At 39.9% G+C, this 12,716-nt stretch overlaps 1 protein-coding gene across 1 annotated transcript in view; it reads right to left on the bottom strand.

The window, feature by feature from the left end:
* zzef1 (zinc finger, ZZ-type with EF hand domain 1) overlaps nt 1–12,716 on the bottom strand; it is a 57,076-nt gene that overhangs the window by 38,971 nt on the left and 5,389 nt on the right. Inside the window, exons 7-21 of the mRNA XM_074671999.1 lie at nt 12,507–12,623; nt 9,711–9,889; nt 9,355–9,453; nt 9,184–9,275; nt 8,956–9,101; nt 8,748–8,853; nt 8,323–8,541; nt 6,442–6,533; nt 5,735–5,973; nt 3,612–3,745; nt 3,458–3,528; nt 3,259–3,373; nt 2,966–3,131; nt 746–867; nt 529–651 (exon numbers count right to left, since the gene is read on the bottom strand). Coding sequence (XP_074528100.1) covers nt 529–651; nt 746–867; nt 2,966–3,131; nt 3,259–3,373; nt 3,458–3,528; nt 3,612–3,745; nt 5,735–5,973; nt 6,442–6,533; nt 8,323–8,541; nt 8,748–8,853; nt 8,956–9,101; nt 9,184–9,275; nt 9,355–9,453; nt 9,711–9,889; nt 12,507–12,623 — 2,020 coding nt within the window. The remainder of the gene's footprint in view (nt 1–528; nt 652–745; nt 868–2,965; nt 3,132–3,258; nt 3,374–3,457; nt 3,529–3,611; nt 3,746–5,734; nt 5,974–6,441; nt 6,534–8,322; nt 8,542–8,747; nt 8,854–8,955; nt 9,102–9,183; nt 9,276–9,354; nt 9,454–9,710; nt 9,890–12,506; nt 12,624–12,716) is intronic.

Here is a 12,716-nt window from a genome sequence, read left to right as displayed (position 1 = left end):
ACAGAATAGTCAATGGGGCATGCGCAGAAAAACGTAAACATCACGTGATTTATCAAAGACGGAGGACAACAGTTTTTTTTTAATCACGGTGTTGTAATACTGTTTGGATCAAAAGCAAACTTTCCTCTAGTGCTGACGGCTCGCCGCCATTTTTTAAATTGAGGAATGTCTCTAGTTGCGTCTTACGTCCTATCTGAGCATGCGCTGAAAGAACGCACCCTGACAACTTTCCGTTTGAGTGGATACATGATACCTCAATCGGTTTGGGGAAAGGAATATTCCACCCCTGTGAAACCGATTAAATTTCCATTCGGATTGGCACTTTTCTTTCAGAATGAGGTCTATACAAAGGTTAAATTCTTTCCGTTTGAGCAAATATACCGAATGCAAGCGGAATATTTGGGTCCATGTAAACGTGGCAAGTGAGGATAAATTTGTGGAATGTTTGTCACTTTTTTCACCCCTGTTCACATTAAAAAGAGGTTATGAGAGGCTGTATTCATTCCTGTCCCCGTAGAGTAAACTGACCTTGGAGAAGATGTCTCCTGTATCACTCGACAGGCCTTTGAGCAGCTCGACCAGAGAGGAGAAGCTCTTGAGGAGCAGACTGTGAGGGATGTCCAGACAGCACAGCTCCAGGAGTAAAATCATCTGCAGGGGGAACAACAAAAATCATTCAGGATGTGAATTTCTATAAACCTCAGAGTAGAGAAAATGAAGAAAGGTCAGAAAACGTCAGTTTTACCAGCTGTCTGAAGACTGTGGCGAGGATGGAGCTGCCCAGTTTTTCAGTGATTTCAGCACCGGTGTATCTCTCCAGCAAGGAACCAAGGATGCTTTTAAAACTTCCCAGGAACTGGTCTACATCTGATAAACACAAGAAAGACAAACATTTATATGTTTCTGAAGCATAAAACCTTCTCCAGTATGACATTTAGAGCGATCTCACTGAACCAAGAAAACCATTATCTTTAGAGCTTTTATTTGTAAATTTAATCATTCCAAGTGACACTAAGTACCACCATCAATTTTCTATATCATTGTAATTATTGAACAGAACACTGGAGGGAGGTTCAACAACCTAAACTTTTCAGCAAACAACTCGTCAAAATAAAGCTGCCAAAGATTTATGACTTCATCTTTCCCTTGAGGTGACGAAATGTAACATTATACACAGACTGCATAATATGTGGATGTATTCTCTGTGACATCATCCATGTGTTTTAGATACAGAGTTTTGGAGTCCATCATTGATGAAAACCATATGAGAAATGCTGAACTCAACACAAGCTTTGTTCAAGTCAGGATGAGGCAAAGAGTAGGGGTGCACCAATCACAATTTTCTGACCAATCACTGATCTTAAAAATAGCCTGACCTACCAATACCAATTTGGGCTGATATCGATTTTTATTTTTTGTTTTTTATAACTGACAGCATATACCTTCAATGTTCCAATCTTATATTATTGAAAATCATTGAACAATACCTGTGAACAATAAAATTTTCATGTTTTCACTTAAACAACCAGTTAAGTGTCCTGAGTTTTAGGTCTCAGAGCAAAAAGCACAATGGCTGGCTGTCAGACCTTCCTGGAGGTATAGATCAGTTTCATATGTAAGGATGGGCTGATCACCGATCACCGATCCTTGATCACAGATCCCCCAAAATTTAGGAAATGGGCACCAATCGATCGGTGAATGTCTAGTAAAGAGGCGGGTCTTTAGCCTCTTCATAGACAGCTACAGGATGCCCAGCCGTCATTCAAGTCAGCCATGACCTTTTATGGTCAAAACTCATAAATGTTATCGATTCAAATTTAACAAGTTATTCAAAAATTCAACCTGACAAAGTTTGTGCTGTTAGAGAAATGTGTTTTTCAGATAAAAATCTTATTTTGAACCAGGCTGTAAACATGTTTATTTTTGCTACAAAATTGTCTTTTTTAACTCATTCACTGCCAGCCGTTTTCAGAGCAGAGACCTTCATACTGCCAGCTGTCAAACATAATTGACGCCTAAAGACGTCAATAGCGTTCGACGTTGAATTGACGTCCATAGACGTCAACAGCAGCAAAAGAGTTAAGAGGTGTGTATGTGCTTCTACAGCCAAGTGGACACTAAATGAACTGCAGTTTTTAGCACTTTTGCATGGGACTTCATATTGTAAGACCAGAGGTGTCTGCTTAGGTGGTGGTTAATTTGGCTGATTTGCAGAAAATCAGCCTACAGCCCACATATGGCAGTGTTTCCTGTGCTGCTGTGAATCAACCCGCTGCTTGCAATGCTTTTGATAATAAACTGATTAATAACTTAAACTAACAGTCATCTGAAATAGGCTTTAGAGGGTTCTTTTAAATGTATTTATTTATTCAATGTTTTAGTACTTCATTAGCACTTTAATATTTTAGTACATCAGTTTTTATTGTATTTTATTTAATTTATTATTTTTCCTATTTTTTTGGAGTTTGGATTGTAGCATTTCTAACAGTAAAGTCTGAATTCAATGTGCAATATGGTCCTTTGGTGGGGCTGTCAGTTCTCATTTGTTGACTGCTCTATGCGCCTCAATTGCCCGTCAAGGATAAATAAGGCTTTTCAATTCAATTCAATTCAGTTTAATCAATTCAATTAGTTTGGTTTAGTTTAGTTTAGTTTAGTTTAGTTAAGTTTAGTTTAGTTTAGTTCAATTCAATTCAATTTGATTCAATTCAGTTCAGTTCAATTCAATTCAAATCAGTTCAATTTAATTTAGTTCAATTCAATTTAATTGAATTCAGTTCAATTCATTTTAATTAAATTCAGTTGAAGAGGAGGGAAGTCATTAAATCAAACACTCATCCTGAATTCCACAATTCACCCCCTGTGGCTTTTTTCAGCAACATTATTTGTGTGTTTTTCAGATGCTACAGCAGCGGTTTGAAGCTCACAGCTGACTGATTTGTGAAACTTTGTCTGTGTGTCTTACATTTGAGCAGGATGTCTCTGGCCAGCTCCATAGCGATGGCAGTGGAAGAACCTGTCTTGAGCTGCAGGTAGCACCAGGACAGCAGACTGCCCTGCAGAGCCCAGAACAAAGACAGCAGCACCGTCCTGCTCGCTCCACTGCTCTCATCCACCATCATCACCTCACACTGGGAGACAAGAGAGAAGAGTGGGTGAATAAGGTGAGACATGAAGAAAGCAGAGAAGCAGCAGCTGATGAATAGTGGATAAGTCAGTGAGACAGGTGAGATGTTCTGGGTGGAGCAGATGTCTCACCTCTCTGGTTGCCACCAGTAGCAACGTCTCCATGACGGACAGGATGGGGCTGATGTCAAAGTCTGCAGGAGCTCCTTTAGGAGGCAGCAGGAGAAGGCCACTGGGATCCTGATCACTGCAGACACAACACACAGCTTCTTATAACATCCTCTGACCAGGATGTGAATGTGATAAGTATCTTTATGTGCAGTCTGCTTACCTGAAGTAGTTACAGAGAGATTCAAACGTCACCTTCACCGACTCTGGTTGATCCTCTTCTGTGATATTTTTCTGTAAAAGTCACGTTATCGTGTTAATTTATCACTATCAGAGTTAAGTTTATATATGTTAAACCTTTTCTCTGACTAACTCACCATCATGTGGAAGAGTTTGTCTCTCCTGACGTGTTTATCTGGGAAGAAAACAGCTGCTCCGTTCAGGATGGCCTTCACTGCTTCTTTATGCAGAGCTTTTTCTACCACCGTCTCACCCTCAGGACTGTCCACGACTGTCAGAGGAAAAACCGCAGATATTACTGCTGCACACACTCTCCTCATATCAGACACTATACATTTATCCAACCAATTTACAACAGAAATGTCCAAAGACATATAATATCAACAAGAATTTTTAACCAAACTTGGCACAAAAAGTAAAAAAAAAATCTGTGTTTGTGTTTCTTGTGTTTTGCACCCAGGAAACATCCGCAGAATAAGCTGCTCCTGTATGTTCATTTAATAAATTGTTAAACTGATGATGTGTCTTGTTTCTTCAGACTTCAATCATCCAGTCCATCAAACTAAAGTCAACGGCATTAGCAGAGAAGGTCTGGCAATTTTTCATTGGCGCAGCTCACACACTCAGTTCTGCTGCTTAGCCCACAAATACATGGTTCTTACAAATGTGGCTCCATTAAAAAGAGAAATAAACAGACTTTAAAACAGTGTAAGATTTGTTACCAAGAAGCAAACTATCTTACTGTATCTGCTAACTTTAAAATGTACATTTATCTATAAAAAAATATTTTTTACGTATATCTTCTATTAAAGTGTCTCTTCAGTTATACCATCATATCTAATTGAGATTTATGCAGGTGTTAAAGTCTAATATTTGTAGAAAATTGTCTCACTAAACTAAACAACTAGTCTTCCTGGGGTCCAGGCTAAAAATATATTTACAAGCATATAATGCAAATTAACAAGAATGCAACACAGTCTGTACAATCAGTCACATTTTAGAAATAGAAATTAAAAACATATAACACAAAAGTTGAAACTTTACATTAACATACGTCAAAAATAAAGAGATGTAATCCACAAAATACTGAAGGAGGACACAACCACTGTGTGCCTATTGTCCTACAAATATGATGAGCCAATGTGTTTTTTATTTAAGAAAATAAACAAATTTATGTGTTAATTTAGTCAATGACAGTGACAGGGAATTCTATGCCTTCATTGCTTTGTTGCCTGTCTAGTAGTTTACATGTATGATTCTAGGTTTAGTTTCAGTTTCTTTTACTGATAATTAGGGATTTTAAGTTGCAAAAGTTTCCTTATTGCCAAGAGTAACGAAGCAGTCGTCCTGTCCTCCACCTTTAGCCAGCCTACACTTCTGTGCATCCTACTGATACTAGTGTCATATGGACATTATAGAGCCAGGCGTGCTGCCTTAGTTTGTTTTGTATGAGCTGCAGTTTACTTAAACCTTTTCTTGCAGCATTTATATCAAGTTTCTTGAAATAAGAATTATGACTTCATATAAGAAGCTTGTACATTATTCCTAACACACTTGCAAATTCAGGCGCCATTTTTATTGTTTAATATTTAGAAGTTGGATATTTTACTGAACTTGACAGGTGAATTGTTGCTCATATTAAAGGGGCTGTGAGGAGTTTCCGAGTAATTTTGAAAAAGTTTCCCTCTTAGATATATGCCTGACTGTAATCCACACTTTAAAATGAGATTATCAGCACCAATACTAAAGATTACAGGTTATTTTTAATTGCTACTTCTTAGCTTCCTGTTCAAGTTGAGCAGGACTGGATTGATCTACAGCACGTCTAGATGTCTATGACAACACCATGTCAGCTGATGAAATCTAGTAGTGAGAAGAGAGATCTGTGTTTTTCTCGGCTGAAAACGATTTCTGTGACTAACTTTGTAGTGATGGAAAAGTTGTCTTGAACATTTTTTTTTTTCCAATCTTATCTGCTATTTCCAAAACGAACACACAACTCACTAAAAGTAATTCACAAAAGTGTGTGGAGTGGGAGTGCATTTAAAACAGACCCTCCTCATAACATTTTTGAGTCAAGAAAGACCATTTCACCAAAACTAAGACATTTACACCCTTTAAGATTTCAGTTTCCGAAGGGAAGATGTAGTTGCTTAAAAGATTTCATTAATTCTGAGAAGTTAAACACAAACCCTGTGATCAATAAACCCTCAAACACATTTTCCTGTCTCACTTGTATGAAAGCTGAGTTGTTTCTTACCCTGGCAGAGGTGAGTGTAGAGCTCCCACACGGCCCTCACAGACTCAGACTGCGGCTCTGTACTGCTGGATGTGGATGGACCCTCTGCTGCTGCTGCTGCTGCTGCTGCTGGGGCTCTCTCCTCTGGCCCTTTACTGTCCCCTGAGCTCCGGGGCTCCAGCGGGTTGGGCAGCATGGGGAAACAGTTCTGCATCAGCTGGAGCAGCAGGACGCGGCTCTTCAACACCTCATCTCCCTCACTGTGAAGATACAGGGCTGAATTACACATCACACTGTGGTAATTATTGAATTATTACAGGATCAACCAGAAGTTTTCTTTGAAAAAAAAAAAAAGAGACAATGACACCTTTACAGGCATCAATCAGTTTGCTTGAACGTAATAAAAAAAAACACTTTGAAACCAGTGAGTCTGATTTCGTGGATGGATGGTTTGTTGTTGTTCGTGTGTTATTAATAAAACTGGTAAGTGTGTGGATACAGTACAGAAGTAGAAAAGTCTGCACACCAGTTTAAGGTCTGGTGAAGGTCAATGGCCTGAAATATCACTTGTGGTGCTATGACTTAAAACATCAACTTCCATTGTGCTTAGTTTTCTACTGTTTTCATTTGCTGTTTCTGCTCAGCATCCAGAGCCTCAGGATCAGGATGTGCTTCACTCCCAGGCTTGTTTTAAGACAGGAAACACACATGAGCGTGCAAAAACTTACATCTCCCTGAGTTTGCTGTAGAAGCTCCAGAAGAGGTTCAGACCGAGGCCACTGAAGTCCAAAAGATACTTCTGCTTGAAGTGAGAGGCATCCTGCAGACACAAGGAGAGAAGGAGATCAAGAAACACCATTAAACAAAAACTAAAACAAACCTGTTGACTTTAAAGATGCTATGAGGAGGATCTTTTGTAATTGCACCCCCTCATTGCCTTCTGGCTCAGAATCTCATGCTCACTGTTGTAAATAACTATTAGTGAGGTGTGTGTTTTTTTTTGGAATTAAATGGAGATCAGATCAAAACAAATTTACTTTGTTAGAGACAACTTTTTACTGGATACAACGTGCCAAGGTAAGGTATTTATTAGTACAGTTACATAACACTACGGTTTGAAATGTGACATCAAGCAGACGTTGTAGTAACTGGTTATGTGTAGCGCTGTCAGCAGCCTGGTGCTCTGACATATCTGTAGGCTAACGTGACAACAAGTAAACACTGTCAGCTTGTATATAGTTTAGTAACTGTTTGTATCTAGCCCAGCTGGTGCTCTAAGACATGTGAAAATGAAAATGAAAATGAAAAATACTTTATTTAGACAGAAAAATCTGTCTGTATGTGTAAAGTTAGTAAATCCTGGTTAGCTATGTCCTGCCAGTCATCTACCAAGCAGAGCTAACGTAACCTAAATCTTTATTTTATTGATAGACTCTCAAGTTTGAACAGACCACTGCAGATTAAGGCTAATTAGCCTTTAGCTTGGGCAGTATCACTCTCTCGTTTAGCCTTCTTCTGCTTTTCTGTCCTTTTTCTGTCTGACAGTTAGGCTCCAGTGTCCACCATCACAACAAAATTAATCACAGAAATCGTTTTCAACAGAGAAAAACACGGATCTCTGTGTTTTATCTCCTCTAAACTTCATCAACCAGCGTGGTATTGTCATAGAGACATAGACGTGCAGTAAATCAATGTGGTCATGGACGACCCAAACTGGAAGCTAAGAAGTAGCAATTTAAAATAACCTGTAACCAGCAATATTGGCGCTGATAATCTCATTTTAAAGTGTGGTTTGTGATCAGGCAGATATCTAGAAGGGAGACTTTTTTTAAGATCACTTTCAAACTCCTCACAGCCCTTTAATGTATCATGTTGTACTGTGTCCCAACAGCCACAAGAGGGTAGGCTTCATCACTGGAATTAAACCAATGAATGAAGTGAAAGTGAAAGACTTTAGGGAATGAATAAGCAAAGATAACATTATGTTAAGTTTCTTATACCGAGCATTTTTTCTGTTTAAGTATTTTTATTTTAGCACCATGATAAGACCTCTGTTTTTGGTAAATCCTGTGTCAAATACTGAAGAACTTCAAAACCCCAAGAGTTTCCTGCCACAAACAAAGTAACTCCTTTCCTTCCTGTTTCTTTCTGGTGTTTTCAAGTTCAAGATCGTTTCAAGGGGTTGTAAAAAAGTTAGACGCCAAGTTAAAGGACATACTATTGACTAACTACAAAATTTAATGTCAACATCCAAAAAAAGAGTCCAACTAAATTGAAATAGGTTTGATTGGGTCTAAACAGATTTTAAATAAAGTATATAAATTTAAACACTAAGTCTTGAGGAAACTATGTAATCTAATAATCTAGCTAATATTAAAGCAATCCAGTTTCAAAAATGAAACACCAGCCAGTGTCAGTGACAACCCAGGAGTAACACCACCATGTCACCTCCGTTTTGATGTGAAATCTAAGTAAAATTAACTTAAAAATCTGATATTAAGTGGCAGGAAGTCCATCCTGCACAGTTTGATTTTCAGATGCTGAATGATGATGTTTGAAGATGAACCTCCCTGGCTAAATCTGAAGATATCTGAGAGGTGAGGAGTTACCATGTCTCGTGTTAGCTGCTGGATGAAGAATAGTGTCTTGTTCAGAAGACAAAGGCCGGTGACGCTATCACAGTCAAAGCTCTCCCCCTCGGGACTGAGGTCGTCCAGATCTCCCAGCCTCTCCGCTCCAGGGCACAGGTAGCCACTGAAGGTGAGGGACTGCACCCCGAGGCGCTCAGCAGAGTCCTGCCTGGTGCACAGAAACTTCACCATCAGGAACTGGGAAGAGGAGAAACAGATAACAGGAAATCAGACACAGCATTTATCACAGGCACTTTATTTAGGAAGGCTTAAATAATGAATGAAAAAACGTCTGATGGCGTGGAAACATACATTGAGGAATAAATGCTTGATGTGGATGAATAATGCATGAGGAACACAGAAGAATAAATGTGTTCGACTTTCAACTGGATGCATTTATGTACCTTTGAAACGCGACACTGCTGCAGTTTGATCTCCACGTCGTTCCAGTCATCCTCCAGCTCGAACCAGCCAATTGGCTCGTCCTCTGACTGTGATGGACTCCTCGCGCTGCAGGTCAGGTGACAACATGATGCTTTAACCGTTCAGAAAGACAAATACTGTGAAGAGGGGTTTCATCGTAGGATAGGTAAATAGAAATATCATCCTTACTTGTCTTGTATAAACTCTTTGTAAGCCTTGTAGTCCCAAGAGTCAAACTTTTTGAACCTTTTGAAATGCTTCTCTGCATCAAAAGAGTCTTCCTCCTTGTACGCAAACACCAAGCCACATTTTGCACCGATGGCTCCTTTTCTCACCTTAATCATAAAGAGCAGAGATCAAGTTTTATCCGCGGTAAATCTTTGTTTCTGGTCAAATCTCTCTCAAACTGAGCCTCACTTTGATCTTCATCTGAGTGACCTGGAAGTTGCTCTGGTCCTCTGTGGACAGGATCACGCTGGCTTTCTTTCTGCCACTCTCTGTAAGAAAACCTGCAGAGCAACACAAACATTCAATTTTTCTGATGAGATGTAATTGTGTAATTTTCTCTGAGCTAGTTTTTAGCTGTACCATCTCCAGTGGCGCTCTCTGTGAGCATGTTCTCTGGTCCGGACTTCTCCTCTTTGCTCTTCACGTCGCAGGCCTGCAGGTGCAGCTGGAGAGGTTTACCTGTAATGAGACATCAATCACTACTGCTGCGTTTTCTGTGACTGCACAGGTGATTGTTTGATCGTTTTCCATGCAGGCTAAGATTTCATTCCTGTACTGAGGGGCACTGAGCTGCAGCCTGGTAACGAAATTAGCAATTTTCCACCGCACACTCCACTAATGCATCTCCTCTGTGTAGGCTAAGCACTTTCTCTCCCCGGGCTGCGGTTTCGAATGTCCTGCAGTGAGTGAGAGTGAAGGAAGGCTGGTCACGTTACCGTTGCGATTGAGTAGTCGCAGCCTGACGGAGGCCATGGACACGATGAGAGCCGAGGCCTTGTACTCGGCCTCTAGATGATCGCTGATGCACGACAGGGCCTGAAGAACTTTCGCCACGCTGCCTCGGGCCAGAGCGAAGGCGAGGAGGGTCAGCTCTGCGTCAGGACTCACACAGCAGCTGCAGAGGAACAGAGACAAACTGACGGTTAGTTCAGAGGTGTCTTTACTGAGAGGACTGTAGCTGTTCTGGCACTTGCTTACCCTTATCTGTGTTTACAAAAGCATTAGTAGCTGTAACTTTTCCTGTTGTGTCAGTGTGCCTCCAAGAATATCTTTTCTACTCTCAACCTTTGTAGCCAGCTGAAGTTAATCAAAGATTTGCAGTGACTGGTGCAATCTGACCTTTAATGACTGAAACAGTTTCTAAAGGAATCTTTCTGCACCTGCCAAAAACTCCGGGAACCTTTTCAACAAGCAAACCCCTAAAAACTCATTCAGATTTGACTTAAAATTTGGTGAAATGATAATTAAGAAAACGATAAAAAATCTCCTTTAGGCTCAATTTAAAAGCAAAAAAGTTCCTGATTCACATTTCAACCCTGAATTCCTTTTCTTGTATCATTTCTCTATTTGTATAAACTGTAATGTGGAAATAAGCTTTTGCCTCATCTTTCTCCTTTTTGCACGTTACAGTCCATACTGTTATTGTTGTTTTGATTATTAGGGTCCTTGCCCAAAGGCCGAGGGCACTATTGTTCTTCGTCCATTTTTTTATTATTCCGTCCAGTCTTCGATCTCTAATTAACCCCCTAAACTTGCTCAAAAACTCACCAAAACTGGCACACATCTCACTGTCGCCAAAAAATTTGATATAATAACAAACCTGACCCCAAACATCCCATAATATGCCCTCTAGCGCCACCTAGGCACACTTAAATGGCCCTAGTGGCCTGTAAAAATGTTGTACAGACATAAAACCAATGTCAAATTGTTCGTCTCATTGAGACACACAAAAAGACATTATGAAGCCGGCAATTTGCCTTTCAAAATAAGATTTTGCCACAATTTTACCCTTTCTGCAAAAATGATCTCCTCCCAAACCATAAATGGTGACGGCTTGAAATCCGCTCACATGAGAGACTAGACCCTGCTTTACAAAAGCTGTGCGGGATTTTGACCTTTCGGACCCGCTTTTCGAATGACGAGCCTTCAAGGTCATGAACCCCACAAAAGCCCTCTCAGCTTCCTCCATCAGAATCAATAGGTTTGGAGCCTCCACCTTGCACAGGCTGCTACATTTGGGCCTCTAGACAAAAAAGTAAAAGCTGTACAGCTTTTAAAAATGACATGAATGGATTCCTGGCAAAATTTCCTACAAAAATATCATATTTTTTACACAGATTAGGTCAAGATTCTGGCCTATATGATGAGTTGTTTGTAAACTTTTGTGAATTTGAATCCTCCCTCTGCTGTGATGATGTCACACACTGATTAGGAGTTCTGTGCAGCTGGTCATGTGACTTAGCAGAGGAAATAATACATGGTATCAACTGTTATAGCACTAAGAGGGACAGAAAGGGATGAAACCCTGACAGGGGGAGGTAATACCTTGGCAGTGGAAAGGAAACAGGAATGACAGGCCGGCAGAAGGGACCGGCAAGACTGCGAGGACCCTTCAAATGCTGCTTGCTTCTTTATTTTCTTTCTTTCATTCATTCATTCATTCATTCATTCATTCATTCATTCATTCATTCATTCATTCATTCATTCATTCAACTATCCTATCTGTTTTGAAGGTGTAAAGACTAAGAGCTGAACATTAATTTACACAATGAATGCCTCTTTCCAATCTGGCAGCTGCCATCATTTGGCTTCAAAACTCCTCTACCACATACAATGAGTGACATCACTAAGACTACATCCAGATCATAAACATTTGTGGTTAATAATCCAAACTCTTAAGACATCAGTACTCAATTATCTTCTGTTTTAGACCACAAACTGCTGCAACCAGTAGACACTCAGAAAGGCTGTGACTATTTTAGCCTCTCCAACCCATGTCCTTTGTAACGAATTCTGCTTATTGCCTTCACAGCGTCGCTATGTTTTACCTGCTTGTAAAACAAACTGTTAGTCTGAGTCATTCATCTCCTCTGCGATTAGATTCTTGAATGCTCCTTAACAATCTTTTATCTTGGCGCTGCTTATCTCTTATCTTTTATCTTTTTTTATTTATTGGAACTTGTATTTATTCTGTCGGACTGACTTTTGACCTTGCCCAGTGTCATCATCTCCTTTAGTCTCTCAGTGTTCTTAACTTTTAACCCCTTGTGTATTTTTTTAAACTGTTGCTTTTATGTCAGCTTTTCCTTGTTTCTGTTTGTGTATCTGTCTTGTGCAAGCTTCTCCACACAAATAGCCCCATGTGGGATTAGTAAAGTTGTTTGAATCTGAAACCGAGGAACAACTCAAGAGTTTTTTCTTTAAATACTGTATCTACAAAATGAAAAACACTACAGAGAAAAACAACCCTTAAATAAAATGCCTGAATGGAGGATAGATATATTTAACAGTCAACTGGTTCTGTTTGGTTATTTAAGCAAACACTCACTTTAAAATAAAGACTCTGTCCACTTAAAATAGATCCACAGGGCATAAACTGAATCACAGAGAGTGTGTGTCATCGCCTGATTGAATCAATACTCTGCCTTTCTCCTGTTTTCTCTGCGATGATGTCAGCATTATGAGGCCAGTGTGGCAGTGATGAGTAAGTGTGCTGATGTAATCATCATTACTCTGCTATCCTGAGGAGAAATCCATCCACCTCCTCCAGGATGTTCAAAGAGAAGAACTTGGGGAACTCGGTCGATGATGGCGTGAGGGAGAGGGGCGGCATGTGTCGTAAGGCTTTTCTGGAATGAAGAAAAACCACAAAAGCGTGTGAGAAACTGAACTCAACCACCGTAGACGTAAACAGGAAACTCATAAATACATGTAAAGAAATC

The sequence above is a fragment of the Halichoeres trimaculatus genome, unplaced genomic scaffold (assembly GCF_033239565.1).
Source record: "Halichoeres trimaculatus isolate MK-OKI-2021-1 unplaced genomic scaffold, fHalTri1.1 fHalTri1_scaffold_6, whole genome shotgun sequence".
In the NCBI taxonomy this organism is placed as follows: domain Eukaryota; kingdom Metazoa; phylum Chordata; class Actinopteri; order Labriformes; family Labridae; genus Halichoeres; species Halichoeres trimaculatus.
Note: the sequence above shows the minus strand (reverse complement) of the source record. Positions and strands in the feature narration are given on the sequence as shown.